The sequence below is a fragment of the Corvus hawaiiensis genome, chromosome 22 (assembly GCF_020740725.1).
Source record: "Corvus hawaiiensis isolate bCorHaw1 chromosome 22, bCorHaw1.pri.cur, whole genome shotgun sequence".
NCBI lineage: Eukaryota > Metazoa > Chordata > Aves > Passeriformes > Corvidae > Corvus > Corvus hawaiiensis.
This window is the reverse complement of record NC_063234.1, coordinates 5,326,787-5,347,386: the sequence shown is the minus strand read 5'-3', so window position 1 is coordinate 5,347,386 and position 20,600 is coordinate 5,326,787. Positions and strand designations below refer to the sequence as shown.

The following is a 20,600-nucleotide window of genomic DNA, read 5'->3' as shown; positions in this document are numbered from 1 at the left end:
GCTGCACAGGCACTACAGTGGCCATAGAAGTGTGGTAGTTGACTTTACTCTCTCAAAAGGAGTGTTGGGCATTCATTTTACAGGTTTTACATATAATAGGGCACAAGGATAGGAATTGGTCTGTTCTTGTGATTAGATGGCAAAGAAGGAAAGAGTAGGCAGAAATTGCTGGGGCTTGTGGAGTGCAGAGCCTTTATGTGAATGGGTTTTTTCAGCTCTTTAGAACTGTACAGTGACAGCACAGATCCCTGAATAACACATTTAAATGCTCAGGTTTTTGTGGGATTTTTTTAGCTAGACCTATGTACCACAGACTGAAAATGACTGCATTAAATGCTGTGGGTTTTGGATATTGGCACAGTCAGTTATATCTAGCGAGGCCTTCCCAGATGTTGTACATTGGAAATACCTATGTAGCTGACCTGCCATGCGTTTTTCTGTGGAAAATTTGGTACATTTGGGAGCTCTGGGGAGCAGAGCAAGGCAGGAGTAACACTCAGCTTAGAGTGCCTCAAAGATACCTATTTTGAGGAATAAATCAGAGGTGATGCTAAAAACAGACCCCTGTCCTGGCTGAGGAGGAAGAGAGTGTTTGTACCTGGTTCAGGAGGGCGTGAGGGGATTCTCGGAGCTGCTGTGCCAGAGCATGGCCTCGCTGGCTTCCTAGTGGGACTCTCGTGGGGTCTCAGCGAGATCTCCTCACCCAGACAGGTGCGATGCTCCATTCGGCTCGTTTTGCTTTTTTTTTTTTTTTTTTTTTAATGCTCAGGTCCCGCTGTGCCCCGGGTTTTGGTGGTGAGCGGGCAGATCCCCATGATTAAGCCTAGCCCGCCCAGGGCAGGTGCCTCCCTCAGCGCTGGCGGCTTCTGGTCCGGAGGAGGAGGGGGAAGAGGAAGACGTGGCGCGTGTCCTGAGGCGCTGCCCGGGAGAGGCACGGCTCCCGCCCGGGATGAGCCCCCCCTCTCCCTGGCCGGGTCCCGGCTTTAATTAGCCATGGCCCCGAGCGGCTTTCCCCGGCCATCTGTAGCCCTGGTCACCAACCTAATCGCGGGGATAAGCTGCTTACGGAGCCCCAGCTGGAGCGGGCGCGGGGCGCGGGCGCTGAGGGGGCCGAGGCTGGTTATCGCCGCGAAGGACGTGCCGGCTCAGACGCGTGTGGTTAGTCCCCGGGGCCCAGCAGTGCAGCCGGTGCCTCTCGGAGTGGGTAAGTGGAGTCATGGGGGTTGCTGAGCGGGGCCTGGGCCGTGGGCGAGGGGCTTCTCGCTCCCACTGCCGCATCCCGGGACACCGGCCGGTGCTTGGATGGCAGCACTGGGGAGGGAAGACCACCTGTATGTGCCTGTTGATCTCACAGGCGTCATGCGACAGCAGCGATGGTTTGGTTTGTAACGCTGAGCAGTGTTTAGGAAAAACCTGCTTTTAAGGCACTTGAAGTGTGATCTCGGAGTAAACACTAGCCCTTACGTGGAATATGAAATGGGTCAGCCTTGGTCTTCAGGGATGGGGAAATAAGCACTCTGTGCAGCGCATATCTGCTTATTATGGGTCTGGCGTTGTTACCATATTGCTGAAATGGCATTTGCTTGAAAGAGCTTGATTTACTTTTCATGAACTGTGCTATTTACTTCCTTTTGCTTGTAACAACAGAAATAACTTGATCATCTTAATTTTTATTTGCTTAATTGAATTTGTTTCAGGTTTTAATGCATTAGTGTGTTGCTGCAAAGTGTGTATATAGTAAGCATGCATTGAAAGTTTTAGTTGGAATCATAAAAACTAATATAAAATCCATTGGTCATGGATTTTGCAGTTCATAAAATGTGCAGTTTGCCTTGAGTATCTCTTTTGGCCTCAGAAGAAGTTCTAAGAAGATCTTCATAAAATCGTGTTGTGAGTGAGATTAACCCTACTGCTTAAAAGAGGTTATGTTAAAGTCCTGAGCAGCAATTTCAGAAGGCACACAAACATATTTTGAAAGGATGCTTTTTCTTCCAGATCTCAATGAGACTGAAATTAGGAATGGGTGAGGTGAAGGACACCACCTGAAATAACCATGGTGATGTGTTGAGAACCTGGTACCTAGCACAAAGAACTGAAATGGAGAGCTAAAAAAAAAATCACAAGTTATCAAAAAAAATAGATTATTATCAAGAAAATAGATTATGTCCAGATTATTGAGCATAAGGTAGTCCAGAGCCAGGTTTTGGGTGTTCACAGAGCAAAACAGCACTGATAAACACGGTGGGTTTATGTCGTTTTGCAATTTAAATCACCCTTTTGTGACACATTACTTGTCGATTGGGTATTTCTGGGATGCAAGGAGTGCACTGCATTTTGTGGTTATACTTCATGCAGTGATAGGCACTCTAAGGAAGGCAGCTGTGCTTTGTCTGTTCACTCTGTAGTTGCCAACTTCAACTTGTCTGGAAAAAATAATGGGATCTTTCCGTTCACGGCACCCTCGGAGATATATGAAAGGCAGTAACAGCAGTTTCCAGGGATAATTGCAACACTGCCTGACTGTCTCCTGCTGCTTTAGGAACTGTGTTTGCTCCCCAGATTGTGGTGATTACTGAAGGAGTTTGCATGTGAGAGGGAAAAACGAGCTGTTACAAACGGAAAACAGCCTCAAATGCTCTCTTAGAAGAGAATGAGATAAACACAGCTTGGAAACAGAGTGCAATTTGACAGGAGGCTTTCTGGGATTAGAGTGTGTTTGAAAAAGACAATGGGCATTGATTTCATAGGCCGCTGCTGTCTCTTCTCAAATTGATCTGGGGGTTTTAAGATGATAGAGATGTGTGTGTCTTTATACAATACCATTTTCATTTTTTAAAAGAGGTGGAAAAGAATTGTGGTTAGAATGACAGTGATTGACAACTTGCTTTTAAAATCTGAGGGAATGGAAGCACAGTCCTCTCAAATTGCACTTACCTGTTAGCAGCAACTTAAGAATCCATTCTCAGCATGAGTGTTATATGTATAACCATCAGACTTAGTGGCTAGATTGCAAATTAGGTCTCCCAGCGATGCTGTAAATCTTCCAGATTAGGGGACAGTCTGGCTTCTCTGGATATGTAAACGTGGTTTCATCCTTTAGTGCAGACAAGAAGAAATAAGTCTGTGTAGCCTTGAACCTTTGCAGGGCTGTAGCATGTGAACAAATTTTCACTTGTAAAGCAGTTAAATAGAATTTCAAGTCAAGGCCTTACCTTTCCCACAAGCCCTGAAGAAAATATGAATGTGGAGGAGATCTGAGTTGGATTTCCCGTAAGTGATGAGGGGTAAGCATTGTACTCCAGCTGGAATCATGTTGCTCTGACTTCTGTGAAAACTTTTTTTTTAGACCTGTTGTTGGTTGGTGTCATGTAGATCTGGATATAGAACATCCAGGAAAAGCTGCTACATACTACCTTGTCTTGGCAGCAGGATAATTCAGCCTTGCTAGCAACAAATTCTTTCTGAGGCTGCAGGTGTATAATGCTGGAAGTCTTTGTTTTCCAGGTTTTTTGTTGAGAACTGAATCAGTCCCTTTCAATCATTCCTGCTCTGCCAGATGTGATTGTCTGCTGAAAAACAGGAAGAGAATAGTGTCCATAACACTTTCAGGACTGAGGCTGGTGGATCAGAGACAAGAAATTCACAAGGGAGGTACCCAAAGGCTTTAGCAAACTAGGCGAGATAGGAAGTACACATGGTGTTTTGCTTATATTTCTTCTTCTTTTTCTTCAGAGCAAAGAAACATTCAGAAGAACATGAATTTCAGTCTGTATTTGGGCACTAGAAGTCGAGTAGACATTTCTCATCCCTGGCCTGAGGTTGCAGCATTCAGTGTAAGCCCAGAGACAGCAGCACAGGGCTAGCTGTGTACCACACCTCTGTCAGATGGGAAGAGACCCCTGTCTGAGACAGACTAATCTCTCCTGCCCTTCTCAGCTGTTCCTGGACACTGCCAGCCAGTTCTCCAGTTCCTGTTTGCTGCAGCAGAATAGTCTGTGCCCTAGGCTGCAGCAGCACAGGTCTAAGTGTGTGGCTCATAGAGTCCCCCATCTTGCTTTGTCAGTGCTCTCTGCTGTGAATCTCCCCCAGAGACCTTGCACCTTGAGGTTTGTGGTTTAGAAGGGAGAAGGAGTGAGAGTATTGACTTTCCTCAACAACACCATCAGGAAGCAAAGGCAGTTGGTAGCTGCTCCATACACACTGTTCACCATCACTATTCAGAAAGAAGAAACAAGAATTGTGACTATCCAGTAGAAAACAAACAGCATCAGCTTTATGCTGCTTCTTGTATGGATCCTGTGAACCCTTTACTGGTCAATGCATGTTTGTCATCTCATGCTGCAGATTCCCCTCTTAGGCATGAATTAGTGGTGGGTCCTTCTTTAAGGAGCTCAAGTGAAAGTGTGAACACCTGTGACAGTTCAGCCCTGACCCTGGGGAATCTTGATCCATCTAGTTTGGAGTCTTTTCAGTCTCTTTTGCAATCCTCATGGATTTCTGCTAGCTTGTACTGTTCACTCCAGAGGCTTAAGCAAGAAAGTGCATTGATGGGGATACGAGGCTCCCTCCCTCTGGAGCCCGAGTCTTCTCCAGTCATTGGTCATTCAGGCTTTGCTCCTGATGATTTAGGTCCCAGTATCCTGACCATGGGAGAACAGCTAGCTGCAGTAAAAACCAGTGCTGATCAGGCAAGATTGAAATGGGGTGTCCCATTTGCTAAAGTTTGGAGCCTTAGTGCAGTGACAAGGGACTTCAGTCGTGCTGAGCCTCTCTCTGTCTCTCACAGATATGGATACATTGGCTCAAACACATGGAGAACCAAAATTTCAGGTGGCATCCAACCACAAACCCTTGCTTCTGGAGTGGGCTCTGGCAGGCTAGTGGACACAGAAGCAGATTCCTCCTTCAGTTGTTCCCCTTTCTTCAGATGCCAGTCCCTCATAAAGCCGTCTCTGGAAACTGGCAGTCTTTATGTTCACAGAAAAAGTAATTCTCCCGAAAGGGTTATTAAAGGAGAAGAGACATCTAATGGGGCGTCTCCATGTGTTGAGTCTTGGAAGAAAGACCTTCCAGCCAGTCTCTATGCAGAGGGTCTGCAGGTGTTACTGGAGACAGATTTGGGAGGGGCTCAGATGAATGTTGGTTTAGGCATTTGTGGGACTCCTACGGAAGTGTGTGTGAGCATCGCCTCTCCTCCTGGAGATAAAGAGTTTAGACCAGGCCAGCAGCTTAGTGTTAAAACTGTAGAAGTCAACAACTCTTGTGTTAAGTGCAGCAAAGAGTCAGAAGAGGTGTGTGACTCCAGACCACGAGCAGCCAGAAGAACGGCTGCAGTGGGCAGCAGCCAGTCCAGTCCTTTGGGTACGCCGGCTGAAGAAGGTTTTAATGAACATTCTGATGTAGATTGTATGAACATGAGCAGAGAAGGAAGGAGAAACAAATACTCCTACCAAAGCAGCTGGAGGAATTTGGAAGCTGATGGCAATCTCGAGCAGTCTGAAGAATGTTCTGTAGAGAGGAATGCCAAAGAGCCACGGTGCTGTGAAGAAGGGAGCCAGACACAGAAAACTGTGCCCAGAGAGGTGAGGGTGTGCTCACTGTGAAGCATCCTTGTTCACAGGTATTACTTGTGCTTGTTTCTGCCACTTGCTAGAGGTGCAGAGTTGAGGTACAAGTGATGGGGATGCTTGTCCTATAGTTTTATCTTGTCACTGAATGGCCAGATCTCGTCTCTTACAGTCCTGCTTCAGCCCAGTGTATGCATCTTTCCATCTCACATGCTTCTTCCTAAAGACCAGCTTGTCAACTTGGTTGTTTTTGGGAATGTAAACACCTTTTTATATTCTCTGATCTGCATGCCAAGGGAAAGCATTAAACTGGTTTTTACTCTGTGCATTGTTGCAGGGCCCTGAGATTTCAGGCTTTTTGTGCTTTTTCATGACTGAAGTATGTAAGAATATTCACAGAGCAATGGTGTGGGAGCAGTATCCAAGGCATCTGACATAATACGCGACCTTGAGGCAGCCCTGCTCCATCCAAAATGATGTGTGCCACAAAGACAAATTCTTCAATAGAGTGGAGCAGTGTGAATAATTGTGAACTACTGTCTTTTGTCTGTTTGCAGATCTCAAAGAACAGCTTCTGGTCATTGAAGGTGAATGAGCAAAGGTAAAAAGACTCTGTGTTTGAGTGTGCTGGTAGTTAACAGAGGAGCACTTCTGGAAAGTGGCTAAGGAGCCATGTCCCTGGGAACATTTGGGTTTAGGACTTAGCCTACATTAATCTTCCGTGGTTGGCAGAGGGGCTGCATCCACTTTTTTTCAAGGGGTTGCCATTTAGAATGAAGCATGATCTAAAAAATAATTTCTGTATCTTTTCAATTCTATCTTCTAAATTCAGCCTTCATTGTTGCTAGCAATGAAGAAGTGTTGGTACCATCAATGCTACTATTCAGTACAGCAAATTCCAGTGTGCCCCCTGCACAGATAGTGAAAATCAAGAGCTAGACTTATCCATGAGGTGGAATTCAAATTTGTGGATAAGATGTGAATGAGGTTGTTACCAGTTTAGCAACAGTGATTCCTTAATTTGGTGTGAGATTGCATGTTTTCCATTCTTTAGAGAGAATGATTTGAAATAACCTCTTTACAATGTGATGGCTGAACTCTGATTGCCACCTCCTGGCTGGTTTAACTTTCCTTTCTGTTAACTGGAACTCACCTCTGCTTTTTGTTTTTAAGTTTCCAGCACTTGTGTGACAGACAAATCCTAACAAGGTGTTTTCAAGCCTGGAGGAGACATATCCTTTCCAAGAGGGCAGCCAGGAAGCTTTACAGACACCAGCTGCTTCAGAAGGGCCTAGGTGCTCTGCAGTGGGCTGTGCACCAGAGGAAGACACAATTGGAGGTGGGCCAGCAGAGACATGCTTCAAGTCTGCTAGCTGCCAGCTTCCAGAGGGTGAGCACTGGCTAGGGTCAGTGGTGCCATGAGCTTTCTGCTGTGCACTCAGAGAAGGCACAAATCCTGTTTGGATAGGGAGGAGGAAGGGGTACCCTGTGTGAAATTCAGTGATGTAGACCCTGGTACCCATACTCTGTCTTGCAGGTTGTTCTAATAGTGTGGTTTCTTCTTCAGTGGAAGGAAGCTGTGGCAAAACAAAGCAAGAAGGAAGCTCTGCAGCCTGAGCCTTACTCCTGTACCCAAAGTTCATCAGCAGGGATTTTTGGACTAGGAAGATCAGCAACTATGACAACCTCAGCTCGGCATCAGCTTACAACAGGATACTCAAAGGAAGCGGAGCAGGCTCGTAGGTAAGCATAGAGTGTTCTCTTTCTGTTATCTTGGACGAGGGGAGGTTCACAAACACAGGGAAATCTTTTTTCAAATGATAGCAGACTTGTTTCCATGTCCTTGGATGCGTTGCTGTGGATAAACACTGCAAGAATTAATAGTTTAGTGTTAAAAACCAAACAATCCTATTTCAGAGCTTCTGTGCACCAGTGTTTGCAGTCTGATTTGAGTGTCTGACAGAAATACTCCTGTACTAATTCTTGGCTTCAGCTATCACCTGCATATGTGATACTGGTGTAAATGAGGTTGGAATGAGGCAATACTGCAGTCTCTAGTAGTAGTTTGACAGTAGAGGTGTCAAAAGCCTTTTGTTGAGCCTTCTGATTCTGAAGGCAGAAGAACAAGTTGAGACAAAAAGAGAGAGGAAAGCCCTGGATTCTGTTCTGAGTGCCTCTTGGGACAGCTGGATGTTAAGGCATGCTTGTGGCTCTTTCAGGATGGAGGGAGAACTGTGGACACAGCTTCGTCATAGGCAGAGAGGAGAGGAGTTCTGCTGGAGAGCTGAAGCAATCAGAGACATCAGACGGCTGGCTGGTAAGCACACATTCCATAGCCTTGGAACAGCTTGGAGATAATTGCTGTTTCCTCAGTTTTTTTGGTTTGTGTCTAGTTGTTGTTTTGAGCTCTTTCAGAACGTGATCGTGCAAGTAGCTGGGCTAGTATCTGTGATGGTGAGAGGATGGCCACTCACCATGTCATACACCTTTTGCCTTATTCCTTGTATGAATTAAGCTGCAGCATGTGTTGCTCCAGCAACGTGAGCTGCCTTCCTTAAGTGTCCTTTCTCTGGCAGCTTGGAGTTAAGCTAGGGAATGTTTGCTGTGTGACACTAAGTTGTTTGAAGTTCTATTATTTCTCTTCCTGTCAATCTCTTCCTGCCCTGCGACACAGTAGCTTTCAGACTGTGGTGCCTGCAGAAGGAGCTGCTGAGCAAAGAGGAAGCCAGGCTTTTGGAAGCCTGTGCTCTGCTAGAAAAGAAGAAGCTACAAAACATTTTCTGGTTGTGGCATTCCCAAAGCTTGGAAATGAAACAGATTCTAACACTGACAACTCAAATCCAAAGACACTTGGTCTCCCGGTGAGTTGATGAGGTCTGTTTCTCATGTGAAAAATATGTTCGCTGTGAACAAGGAATAACAGAGCCAACCCAGACAGTAATAGTTGTTCCGTCTTAAAGCCATCTATCCTTTTGTTTTAAGAATTAGTAAAGATTAAAGTAGGGGTAGAAACATGAAAAGGAACTCCTGTGGCCAGAGATGTTACGACTTGCCTCCTGTGCACTGCCAAAAAATTTCTTGTCCCGACTTCTGATGTCCTGAAAGGCCAAACCCGAGACCAGTCACTGTGCTGCTGTGCTCTAAGCATGACAGTGGCTTGTTACTGAAATAAAGGAACAGAAGCTCAGGGGACAGCTTCTGTCTGTCTTTCCTGAACTAAACCCAGCCTCAGGAAGACACATAAGCTTGTATAAGTGTTTTTCAGCATTTTCTTTTTATATTCTCAGGTGCTTCAGTACATGGAAGGAGACTGTTGAGCAGAAGGCACTTGACAGGAGCAACCTGGCTTATCTCAGAGCAGCATCACTGAGGAAGCACTTCCAGCAGTGGGCTGTGATGCTGCAGACCAGAGGAGGTGATAAGCAGGCAGTGGTGAACCTCTTCCTCCTACAATGGAGGCGGCATTATGGTGAGCAGCTTGGGGTTTGTGCAGAATCTAAACTTTGGAGGTGCTTAGGCTCCTTCTTCTCTTCTTCTACACTGAAAACAGCCTGAAAACAGAGGGGCTCAGATGATACAGGATATGAACAAACCAGAGTGGGCTAGTTCTGGGCATGTCAGTGAAGCTAAAGGGAGATTTGTTGCTCTGCTTCATAAACCAAACAGAAACTCTTAAACCTTGCTGAAAAGAAGCAGTTTGAGGGTTGGGATGGGCTGAGTTGGAATGCCTGGAGACAAACGATCTCTTGTTCCTTTATGTAACTGGTTCAGGAGCAGTTATAAGCTCAGTAGCTGACAAGACTGTGACAAAGAGGCATGAAGATCAGACATCATGGACTGGAGAGAGACAGTTTCTGGAGAAAACAGTCTACTCTTTTGATGACTTCCGCCAAAAACTGAAGCTGCAGAGAGTGTATCTGCTGTGGAAAACAAGGCTGTGTGAGCATCACAAAGCTGAGTGAGTGCAGAAGAGCCAGTCACTGGAGCCCTGGCCCCATTAGTAGTGTCCACTTGACTTTCTGAACCTTTTGCAAGAACCGCTTTTACCCCATCTATTGTCCATCATGTCTGTGCTAGTCACCCCCTCTGGTGTTCTTCTTCTGTCATTTTACTGTCTCAGTATCTTCTGTCTCAGTTCTTTCTCTCAGACTTTGGAGCAGTGTAAACTCAGAAAAACTCTGAAATTATGGCACCAAAAGTATCTCATGCTGAAGACAACTGAACAAAGTTCTGAGCAGTTGCACAGATCTGTCTATGAGGAACCTCTTGCCATGCTGTCTTCTGAGGACCTCTCAACATCATCTGGCTTTGGCAGCAGTGCACCAGCTACTCTGACCTCTCAAAGCTCACTGGAAAAGGTGAGAAAATCTTGATACACCCAGACTGCTCTGAGATATTAAATTGCTGGGATTTTTCAGGGGAAAATTTCTGCTTCAACATGATACTGTCATCAGCAAACTGTGCTTTAAACTTAGTGCTGAAGAGCACTGAATCTGTGGGGTCCTGAAGCTGAAATGTAATCTGAAAGTGTAAAGTCAATGCTCTCTGTGCCTTTTCTGGTTCATCAGTTAGAGATGTGGGAAGGTGCTGAGCTAGTGAGGTTCCCTTGTACACTTGCTTCTGTTTGTGGCTGCAAGGTGGAAGGGATGAGATATAAAGAGCTTCCTCACTGAGACAGTGCATATGCCCATTTCCCCTTCTCTCAGTATAGAAATACATGTATTTCTGCATTCAATATGGAAATTAGTAGTATAGAAATAACTTTCCCATCACTTATATGTTCGCACTCTAGAGGTGTCCTTGCTAGCCTGCAGTTCCTTTGGATGCATTCTGGATTTGCCTGAATCCTTGATGAAAAAGGGCGTAAATTGCATGGTCCAAACTGTTAGCTGAGTGCTTGCACTGTGAGAACACTCACCTCACAGCGTGTTCCTCCCTTCATACCTGCAGGAATGCAGTCTTAGTGACAGCAGCCAGCACGGCTTCTCCTCCCTTCTGACTGCTGAGGACGTCACACACATGTTGTGTCACAGTTCTTTCCTGCAATTCCACCAGTGCACAGAGCTGCCAGCTGAGCTGGGTGGGGAGCTGTGCTTGCAGACCTCCTTCCCTGGATCTGGGTGAGTTGGAGACTGGTTTTTTGGGATGCTGGTAGGAGCGACCCCTTGTTTGGACTGTCTGAATCCCTTGCCTCTGGATAATCCCTCATGTCATTTCACACCATCCTTCCAGGAGACTTTATCTTCTTCTTTCTTTCCCTCCTCACCCGACGCTTTTGTCTTGCAGAAGAAATTGGTTTGTGGGGAATCAGTTCCAGTCTTTGGTGTTGCAGAGTCCAGATAATAATTCCCAGCCTCTCACCAGTTACTCTGCATGGGAAGAGGTGAGGCTCGAAAGTGTTGTGTAAAATGTAAATATACAAGTGTTTTCTGCATAGCCAAGTTTAGCAAAGAGCCTTTGGGTTTCCATATCAGCATATGGAAGGTCTCACTGCTGTTTTGTCTTTTTTGTTCTCTCTCAGACAGAAGAGTTGGGAGATTGAAACTTTTCTCAGGGTAACTCTTCCCTACCATTTGTCATCTGAGTGGAAGTGGGGCAGGTGTCAAGGATTTAAAAGGGATGTGTTAGAGCCTCATGTCTGGGTGTTCATGTGGGGTTTGTGGGTTAGCAACAGAGCCGGGCAATCACAGAAGTCCCAGTGGCAAGGAGAGGCAGCTGAGCTGTGTGGAGTAACTGTGACAGCAGTTCAAGGCCCTTTTTGGCCTTTCTGGATTACAGGGCTGCAGTTCTGACAAGAAGGTGAGGAGTTGTTGGCAGCAAGAAGAGAAATACTGCCTGCAAAGGTGCTTCATTGTCTGGTCAGCTCGAACTCGACATCATGTAAAGGCCCAGCAGTACTGCAGGCGCATTCGGCTGTCTCGGTAGGGATTGTGCTTTCCATAAGTTTCCTAAAGCTCTCTGTTTCAAAAGCTTTACACTTGCTTTAATAAAAAAAAGGAAAAAATTCTTCCTCTAGCTATCTTTTTGTGTCTTCAGTGGGAGTTTTGCAGCCCATTATTTTGGGGTTTTTCCAGCTTCAAAATGACTGTGTCAGAACACAGTAATTTCTGGTTTGATGGGATGCCTCACAAATTAGAGCAAGCCCAGCTCTGCTGATAACAAGTCTTGGTAACTTCCTGTCCACTGAACTGGCCTTGCTCTCTACTGATTCCAAAGATGAAGAGCACAACAGCCTTGGCACAGCCAGGACAGAACACCTTACTCCCAACAGCTTGTCCTGTCCATCATTTCTCCTGACATTTAAAGGGGAAAGGATGTTAACAGATCAGATGTGTTTCCAAAACTCCCTCGCGTATATGTTTGTTGTTAAATTTTCCGCTACCAGGGTGTGTATCTCTGTGAGTTGTTCCTACAGTCAGTGCAGTGACCTTTGTCCTTCTCAGAGCCTTTCTCAGCTGGCACCACTGGGTCATGGAAAATAAGAACCAAAAAGCAGCAGCAGCCCTAAAACATGGAGTTCATTGTTTCCAGATGGCTTTCAGCCTGTGGAAAAGGAGACTGGCCCAGAAAGTGGAAGTTGACCAGAGATTCAGGTGTCATGTTCACCAGATGACTGCTGATGCTCTGTGGCGTTGGCATTCTTGCTGGCAAAGTGAGTTACCCCATCCCACTGCATCGCTTGTGTCTGTAGAAGAGGGAAGCTCTGGGAATGGTTGGGATGAAGAAAGTCACACTTTTGGCTGTGATTATATGCAGTGCTCTTCTGGAAAGGCACATAACTACTCCAGGAGTCAGTAGGTGCATGTGTGACTGCATTCTTCTGGCTATCAGCAGGACCCATGCCCTACTGTTTTGTAGTGCTTTATATTAGGGAAGATGCTCCTTTGGCACTTCTCTCTGCACTACCAAAAGAGTGTTCAAGCAGTGTATTTTAGCAGCTGGGGAGTTAAATGGAGTTCCATACAGCATTCCAAGTTTGAACACTTCTCCTCAGACCAAGCAGTCAGGTTTTGCTTCAGCGGAAACAGGGTGTATCTTTTGGGGTGGCTTAAACTTAGTCCTGATCCCTCAAGGAATTCCATATGCTCTTAAGTACTTAGGCTATGCCAGGGAAGAAAAACTCCCAATTTTTAATGGAAAACTGCCTTGCAGATAAGAGTGGAAGTGATCTGTGATCTCTTGCAGGGAAAATTTCAAAGAAGGTCTGACTGCCTTGCAGACAAAAAACTACAAGGTGAATTGAAAAGTTTCTTTAGCTGGTAAAGAGAGGACAGGGAATCTTAGCAAGTTTGGTCCCATTTGGTGTTTGCAGGAGATGTATTCTTTGCTCTTGTCTGGACTCTGCAATGGAGACAGTCATTGGGCTGAGCTCAGGAAGGTGTGTTCTCTCCCAGGGAAGCGTGTTCTGAGAGAACTGCAGCAGCGATGGGCTCGGCACAGCTGCCAGGAGAAGAAGAGGCTGGTCCTGCAGACATGGTATTACCAAACAAGGAAGCAGAAATATGCTGTTTTATTCTGGGAACGTTTTCTCCTGCACAGGTTTGTTTCTTGCTCTCAAAGCATTGCTAAAGGAAGCTCTGCTTGAAGAACAATTTACGTAGTAGTATCCACTGTATTCAGAGCAGAGCTTGGGTTTGAAAGTGTGCATAGCTGATATGTAAATGGAGCTTCTGTAGGAGCACTTCTCTGAGGATGTGTCTATTTTAAGGGATCTCTTACTTATAGCCTCACACCCCACCTCATTTTTGTCTTTCAAAAATTCTTTTCTTTCCAGAACTTGTATTCAGTCTTAGTTGTGCAGGGTGGTATTTGTACACTAAGTGAGGGAGAGATGCAAACAAATTTGTGTAGTTTAAAAGTTGAAAGCCTCATTTCACTTAGTATTTGCTGGAAGGAATAGTGGGCAGAGGTCTTACAGAGATCTGATGTTTACGAATCTGAGTCTCTTAGGATTCTGGACGCAGTGTGTTGATTTTATTTAATGTGAAAAATTCAGTTTGTTCCTGCGGCAAAGCAGTATAAAGCTTATGAAGGGAGAACCATGATATTCAACTCATCTTGGTGTTATTACAGTATAGGTGAAGCTGTAGTCTGTCTTTGAATCTTATGTTGCAGATCCTGAAAACACAAGAATTAATTGTGTTCAGTGGCTTTCTCATTGAAAACAGTTTTGTTTGTGGTTTATGTTGTATGAGACCAGTGCCTGCCTGAAGTGCAGAGAAGTGTCCAGCTGTAGTGAACCAGGATTGTTGAGGTGTTTCTTTGAAATAATTCAGGAGGATAAGAATGAATAAGATTATTTATGCCAAGGGTTCATTTGAGGCATGAGAAGTGCAGGTTTGGCCCTAGCAGGTTTTCTTTGGAACTGCAGGTTCAGACTGAGAGGACACAAAGATCTGCAGAGGAAAGAGCAACTAAAAACCCATTAAAACTTTGGTGGCTGTGATGTTTAAACTCTGCACTTGTGCCACCCAATTGCATTTTCCTCTGCAAATCCATCTGTGTGGCTCCCTCGTGGGAATTGTATTTGGGAGAAGCCCATAATGTTGCTCCTTGCTGTTGAGTCTGTCTCCCCATTAATCTTCCTTCTGAGTCTCCTTTGATGAGAGAGTGCTTCTAATTTCTCACCTGTATATGGTACAGGCCCTGTCTCTTCTGAGGGGGGCATTTTTCATGCTAGGATAACCTGCAATAGCTTCTCTTGATCTTCCAAAAAGCCTGCCAGGCACAGGATATTTACACCTCTGCCTTATGCTGCAGTGGGGTGATTTGCATAATGAAGGTCCAAATGGAACAAGGAACCAAAAGGATAAGCCAGGAGTTAAAAGCAGATTGGATTCTCTGGTTGCAGAGGAAGACTGGCTTCTGGTGCATCAGCCTGCAAGATACAGAGGGATTATTGTGGGTGCAGATTTACAGTGCTGGTAATAGTAACTCCTGAAGTTGTTGATTTTTTGGAATAAAATTGTCTCCATAAAGATTCTAGTTGTACATCCCACATACATAGGGCCTTACAGGGCCTTAGTTTGTGACAGCCAAGAAACAAAATCTGAATCTTGACAACAAGCTGCTGTCATAAATGCTGCAAGCAGACTTAAGGAATCTGCTGGGTTCTATGCTGAAGGAGATTTTAGCAGTTTTGTTCTCAACCCATAATGAAAAAGCCTTCATCAAACACCATCTTTCAGGTCAGCTGCTAGCACAGAAATAGATTGAAGACTGACTAATTAAATTCTGGGTTTTGTTTGGTTTTTTTTTTGAGGGATCCAGTATGTGTAGTGGCAAGGCAGGCTAGGAAAAGCATTTGTTTTGTAGGCAAAGGAAAAGCACAGTGTAAGATTGGATTCAGTTTGCAGACGCCTTTGAAGAGGAGGAAGTGCTAAAATGGTCAGAGGGAAGCAGACATTGTCTTGGGGTTTGAGTAGGTGTGAGGTAACAGTGCTGGGAACCTAAAGTAAAATGATGGCAGGTTTTCAGCAGAAAGACACTGTACTTGAAGAGTCTGAACTTGCACCTCCCAAAGATAAGGCACTGGAAAAATAAGTGGCATAGGGAACAATGCATAAATCTTCATTGCAGAAGGAATAATAGGAACAGGCTTTTTTCTTGTTGAATGCTCTTTGGCTTGCTTTGATCATTTATGTGGGACACTGCGGGGCAGGGGAGAAGGTGGAATTTGGTCTGACATGGAATTGTGACTTTAGGCATCGGTGTCTTTTCTGCGCTTTTAACTGCTTTTCAGGTGCCTTGTCACTTGGGCCCAGGTCACTGCGTGTAGACTGAGGCAGCATGAAGCTCTCTCTTATTTTAAAAGAGTCAGAGAGCACCGTCTCCTTGTTGTGAGCTTTACTAAGTGGAGGGACAAACTCTTGAGAGCTGAAAAACGGGTGCCAGGAGGGAGAAACCACAAGTGGCAGGAGCCCTCTCCAGGTAAAGCCTGTCACCGCTGGCGAGTGGCTGCAAGAGGACAGCAAGCCCTGTGCCTGGGATCTGTGACTACTGTCAAACAAGTAAGAGAAGATAAAGTTCCCTATGAGAGTGAGTCATGAGGCACTGAGATAGTGTGACAAGGCTTGTATAAAAACCCGTTCTGATTTGTGGTGACTGCTTAGTCCCTGCTGTGAACTTCTTCACAGACTGCACACACAACTTCATCACCATAATCTGGCACTGATTGCAGCAACCATATGGAGTACAGCAATAAGGAAGGGAGACATTTTGACCAGAGAGATGAGAGCACTCCTTTCTCTCTGCTCTAAGATGAGATGGGATAATCACTGTCCCTGCAGAGCAGAGTGAGCTGTCAGAGTTGCAGCTTTTTTCAAAAGACTCACAGCTAGCAAACTACAAAGAGGTCGATTGATTTGGAAGGGCTGAGTCAGTCCTGCTGGGATCTCATCTGTGCAGTTTCCAGCCTGGGGTCTAGCACATTAAGCTACCTGCAGAGTTGTGAGCCTGTCTCTCTAAGACTGGTTTGTGTGAATGCTGTGTGCATTGTGTTTACTCTTGGCTGCAGCTGTGTTATTTCTGTTTGCAGGCGTGCAACTACTGGACCAGAGCAGCTGCCTTTTCCCAATGCTTACGGCAGTGCAATACCCTCATAGGTTTTAGGAAAAGCAGGAAGATGTCTCTCTCTCGGTCCACGAGTAAGATGATTTTCCCTCCTCTCTTCCTTTCACAGGGCCATGTGGGGAGTGTGAGTGAGGAGGGAAGGGGATTAGTGTTTACCAGCTGAATGACTGGGATTCCTCTGTGGACTAGGAGCTCATGGCAATCAAACTCAGTGGGTTTCTTCTGTGTTCAGGAGTCAAAGGACTAAGGCCTCATGGCAGCTTTGATCTCTCCCTCTCTAGCTCCCAAGGTTAGCTCCTGTGTCATTCCTCTTTTGTTTCTTAGAAAGCAGAAGAGGCAGAGAAGATTCAGCACCAACTGGACTTTTTCCCAGTACCATTCAGCGCTGGCTGGTGATCTACAGGAACCAAAACAGGGCTGAAAGGCTGCTGGAGAGACGTGATGTGGTAGGACCCTCTCGTGCACATGCAAGGATCCAGGAGAACACAGCAGAGGTGGACTTGGAGGAGTGGGATAAGAAGTGGCTTGGGTAAGTGGAGTGGAGGGCTCTGGGCTTCCTCTTGCTGATACCATCAGGGAAGGGCTCCATTGTATGACTGGTAAAGCTTATTTGCCTCCTTTGCCTGCAGGAGGAAATACCTGAGGTGGTGGCATCACACAGTGGTACTGCACCAATGCCAGCATGACAGGAGACTGCTCTGTCTGGCAAGGGGATGGCATCAGTGGAGGGAAGCTAGCAGGGTGGTGATACTGGCTCAGGTGTTGGTGAGTGTCTGGTGTCACTGGGGTGGCAGTGATGGGTGTTACTGGGCAAGCCTGCTCTGCCTGTAGCCTCACATACATCCTGGGAGATGAGACCTGGTGTTGCTGCCTGCTCTGAGTTTCCCCTCCCAAAGACACTTGCTTCTGCCACGTGCTCTGAGCTCCTTTGTTCTAAGCAGGGGCAAAACCAAACGTAACTCAAACTCTCTAGCAGTGTCTGATTGGCCGGTCACCCCGGGTCCGCCCCCAGTCCTCCCCTTTCCCCTTCTCCTAATAAAAGAGATGATCGAGGAAGACCCCGCCCTCTCTTGGCTCAGCTATCTTCCTGTGAACGTCTCTTGTTGTCTGTTTCTTTTGAAAGCTTCTAACTGTGGGAAATTGAGCGAGTAGAGAGCTATATTTCTCCCTCTTTGCTTCTGCTGATGGTATTGCTTTGCAGCTGATACAGGTACTGATTTTAGAGCTACTAAAGTGCTAGATTGCCCGTGCTACCTCTCTAGGCTGCTCGAGGCTTTCTAAGGCATTAAACCACTAGCCTAGCCAGTAAAAAGCTGAAAGATAACCATCCACATTTGGCGCCCAACGTGCTCTCTCTGAGCCCCGGTTCTGAGAGACTTCTAGAGTGTCCGGCAGCTGTGTCTGCTGGAGTTAGCTCTGCACGTCCTGCTGTGCCAGCTCTGTGTTCCGAGCTGTTACTTTTTGTGTAACATCGAGCCCAGAGCCTCAGCCTGGACCCTCCCCCACACCACGTGGCGAGGGAACGGCTGGAAAGCAGAAGACCCTTCTTGCATGTTTTTTTTCTCTGGACCTGCTTTCCTGTGGTAAATCCAGAATTCTGGTGAGTATTTCCCTGCTGGTTTAGGGGCTCCTGTCTTAAGCTGGTGCCAGTGCAATCTTTCTTTTCTCTCCTTTTTAACGATTTGGGGCTGAGGGTTTGTGGTGTTGCTTTCATAATGGGATCTGACGTTTCTGCACAGCATAGAGAAATATACCACCAAGTTCAAAGCTACCTTTCTTGTACTGGGCATAAATACCCTAAAAATCTAGTTCAGTCTTTTGTACGATGGCTTTTTCAGTACTTTCCTAATCTGACCTCCGAGGACATAAGATCTCCTGAATTTCGGGATAAGGTGGGGAGAAAACTCTCCTCTCCTAGGCGTGCAGGAGACGAAAGTTTCTGGTGCCACTGGGGTGGCAGTGATGGGTGTTACTGGGCAAGCCTGCTTCGCCTGTAGCCTCACATACATCCTGGGAGATGAGACCTTGGGGTTTCATAAGTACCAGTGTGCACCAGAAATCCTGGTTTGCTGCTGTGGCTAGTTTTTTCATTGTTCTTCCTAAATGCCAGCTTGACAGACTGGCATATCCACAGACTTAGTTGTGCTTTGCCCTTACAGATGGGAAGCTGGAACAGGATTTGTCTAGATTGTCTGTAGACTGTGCAAAAGGTTCACAGGAATTATTATTATTTTTGTCCTCATCTGTGTTCTTGGTACATCCCACTGGTGTCCACAGTTTACCAAGAGCTGTCATTTGGCTTCCCCTTCTGCTTACACCCATATTCTGCCTGGTTCCTGGGCATTAGCTGTGTGAGATGTGCTCTAGCCCAGGTAACAAGATGATGCCTGTATAATGTGGGCATCTCCATAGTCACTGAGGAGCTGTGCTGGAGCACAATGGGACATTGTTCTCTCCCCAGGGTACTGGGACTTAATTAGCCACACTATCTCCAAGAGACAGTAGTTCAGCAAGAGCTCTGTTATTAGTCAGCTCTGTTTGTTACCAATGCAAAGTCATTTAAGAGGGACCCAGGAAAGCAACTGGAACAAGGTGGGACTGGAGGGAAGTGAGGTAATTTGCCTGTCAGAGCCCAATTAATCTGTGCGCTGCCTCTTTTCCGGGCAGGACCAGGAGCAGCTGATAGAAAAGGCCTGGAGGGTGTGGAGACGGAGATATTTGCAAAGCTGCGTGGTGCAGAAACTTTTGGAGGAGGAAGCCAAGAGCCTCCTGTCTCAGGTAAGCATTTATGACTGCTTCAATTCAGTGGACCTCAGTGGTACAAAAAGCACCCCAGATGGACAACTGGTGTTCCCTGTATCTCTCTCCCTGCACAATGCACTTGCTTAGGGAGAATTAGGGAGAAGTTGAATACATCAAGGAATGGGACTTGCCAGTAAAAAAGGAAAAAAGCTTCCAGCTTTACATGGGTTCATCTATGGGTGTTTTTCAAAGCTTTGTGTCAGGAGTCAGTTCCCCTGACACGTGCCCCCTTCCCTGCTGTTATTAGTGATGTTAATCCTCTAATCCCCTGCCTCTTGAGACCCCACTCAGGGAAGAAACAGGCTCCACACTGGTGCAGGAGGACTGTGCTTATTTGCACCCAGGGGCAAGCAAATCACTATGAATTTCAGCGAGCAAAGCCTAGAACTCATATCCAGTGTGCTCCTCTGCCTGGCTCCGTAAGGGTCATGCAGGATTAGGTCCTCCTTTAAGGAGACAGGAGCAGGTACTGAAAATAGAGGGCAGAGGAAGCATTGGTCTTTCTTTTCTCACATTGATTTGTACTCTGCATGCCCCATACTGGCTCCAGGAAAGACAGGGAGGGGTTTTGAGTGAAGGGTTAGGGAGCTGGCAGAGCCCTTGCTAGAAGGAAAGCTGTATGTTTACGGGTTCTGTGAGAATGGCTGCAGCCCCCCAAGGGCAACTCAAGTGTTTGATTTGTCCACTTTCTTCTTTCAGGCCTTTGGAAGGTGGCAGCAGCTCACAGCATTCCAGTGCAAGGACAAAGGATCCTGCTGACTGGAGTAGGCCTGCCTGCAGCTGCTGCTCATTTCAGGACATGTGGAGGATACGGCTCCTGTCACAACAAAGAGCTGGTCCTGGGCCATCAAGAAAGAGAACACTCTGCTCTTACGACAAAAACAGTGCTGCAGGCCAGAAGGATGACAGCCAAAGAACAACCAGGAAGAGCTGGTACCTAGTGAAAGGTCCTCTTTAAAGGACTTGTATCCTACCTCCGTAGCAGCACAAACGGAGAAGTTACTCCCAGTTGTTGTGAGGTTGCATTCTCTTCTCCTCTGGACCCTGCTTTTGCTGGAGTTCTGATTAAAGGTCAAAAAAACACCTTATAGGCTTTCCTTTTACTCAGTGTTTTTTCCCTGGACAGGAGCTTGGTGTCAAGGGGGGAGTATGCAAATAGAGTCTTAGAGATGAGCAGGAGTTTATGGGTGCTAGGTCCTGTTGATTCCAAAGTCTGGATTGGGTAGGTGCAAACACAGGTCTTTATTTTTAGATTTGGCTTTTACCCTGGGGGAGCAGATTTCCACATGGCTCCCACCTCCTCCCCCTGTCTAGGTCTATCAGCTCTTCATTAAGCCTTTCAGTGGGTGGCCAACCTCCTGGCTGCTTCCTGCTGGTTCATTTCTGTGCTGAATGGGCAAGGGATGAAGAAACCTGCTGGGAACAGCTGAGCACCAAAAGCTTTGCTGAGGCAAGACAGGCGTGTCTGATCCCCAGCCTTCCCATTACTTGCCTCTGTGATTGATGCCCTGTAATTACCCTGGATATATGAGCCCAGTCTCAGACAGCTGTAACAAGAGGGTCTGAAGAATCTGGAAAAGGCTTTTCTTCCTTGGCTTGTTTGAAAGAGATGCTCACAGCATGGTGGGGATCTTGAAATCCCACTGGGAATTGCCCCAA

General features: G+C 46.3%; 1 protein-coding gene across 1 annotated transcript; it reads left to right on the top strand.

The window, feature by feature from the left end:
- Positions 1-1,106: 1,106 nt before the first annotated feature.
- Positions 1,107-20,029, top strand: C22H1orf167 (chromosome 22 C1orf167 homolog). Its single transcript, XM_048326131.1, has 20 exons — positions 1,107-1,204; positions 6,125-6,168; positions 6,741-6,957; positions 7,135-7,310; positions 7,787-7,884; positions 8,242-8,428; positions 8,855-9,036; positions 9,339-9,525; positions 9,703-9,925; positions 10,518-10,687; positions 10,800-10,950; positions 11,346-11,488; positions 12,011-12,219; positions 12,962-13,106; positions 15,310-15,577; positions 16,105-16,213; positions 16,464-16,668; positions 16,769-16,904; positions 18,807-18,917; positions 19,641-20,029. Exons 4-20 carry the CDS (start codon positions 7,246-7,248, stop codon positions 19,698-19,700), a joined length of 2,649 nt encoding a protein of 882 aa, XP_048182088.1. The 5' UTR covers positions 1,107-1,204; positions 6,125-6,168; positions 6,741-6,957; positions 7,135-7,245; the 3' UTR covers positions 19,701-20,029.
- Positions 20,030-20,600: the final 571 nt, after the last annotated feature.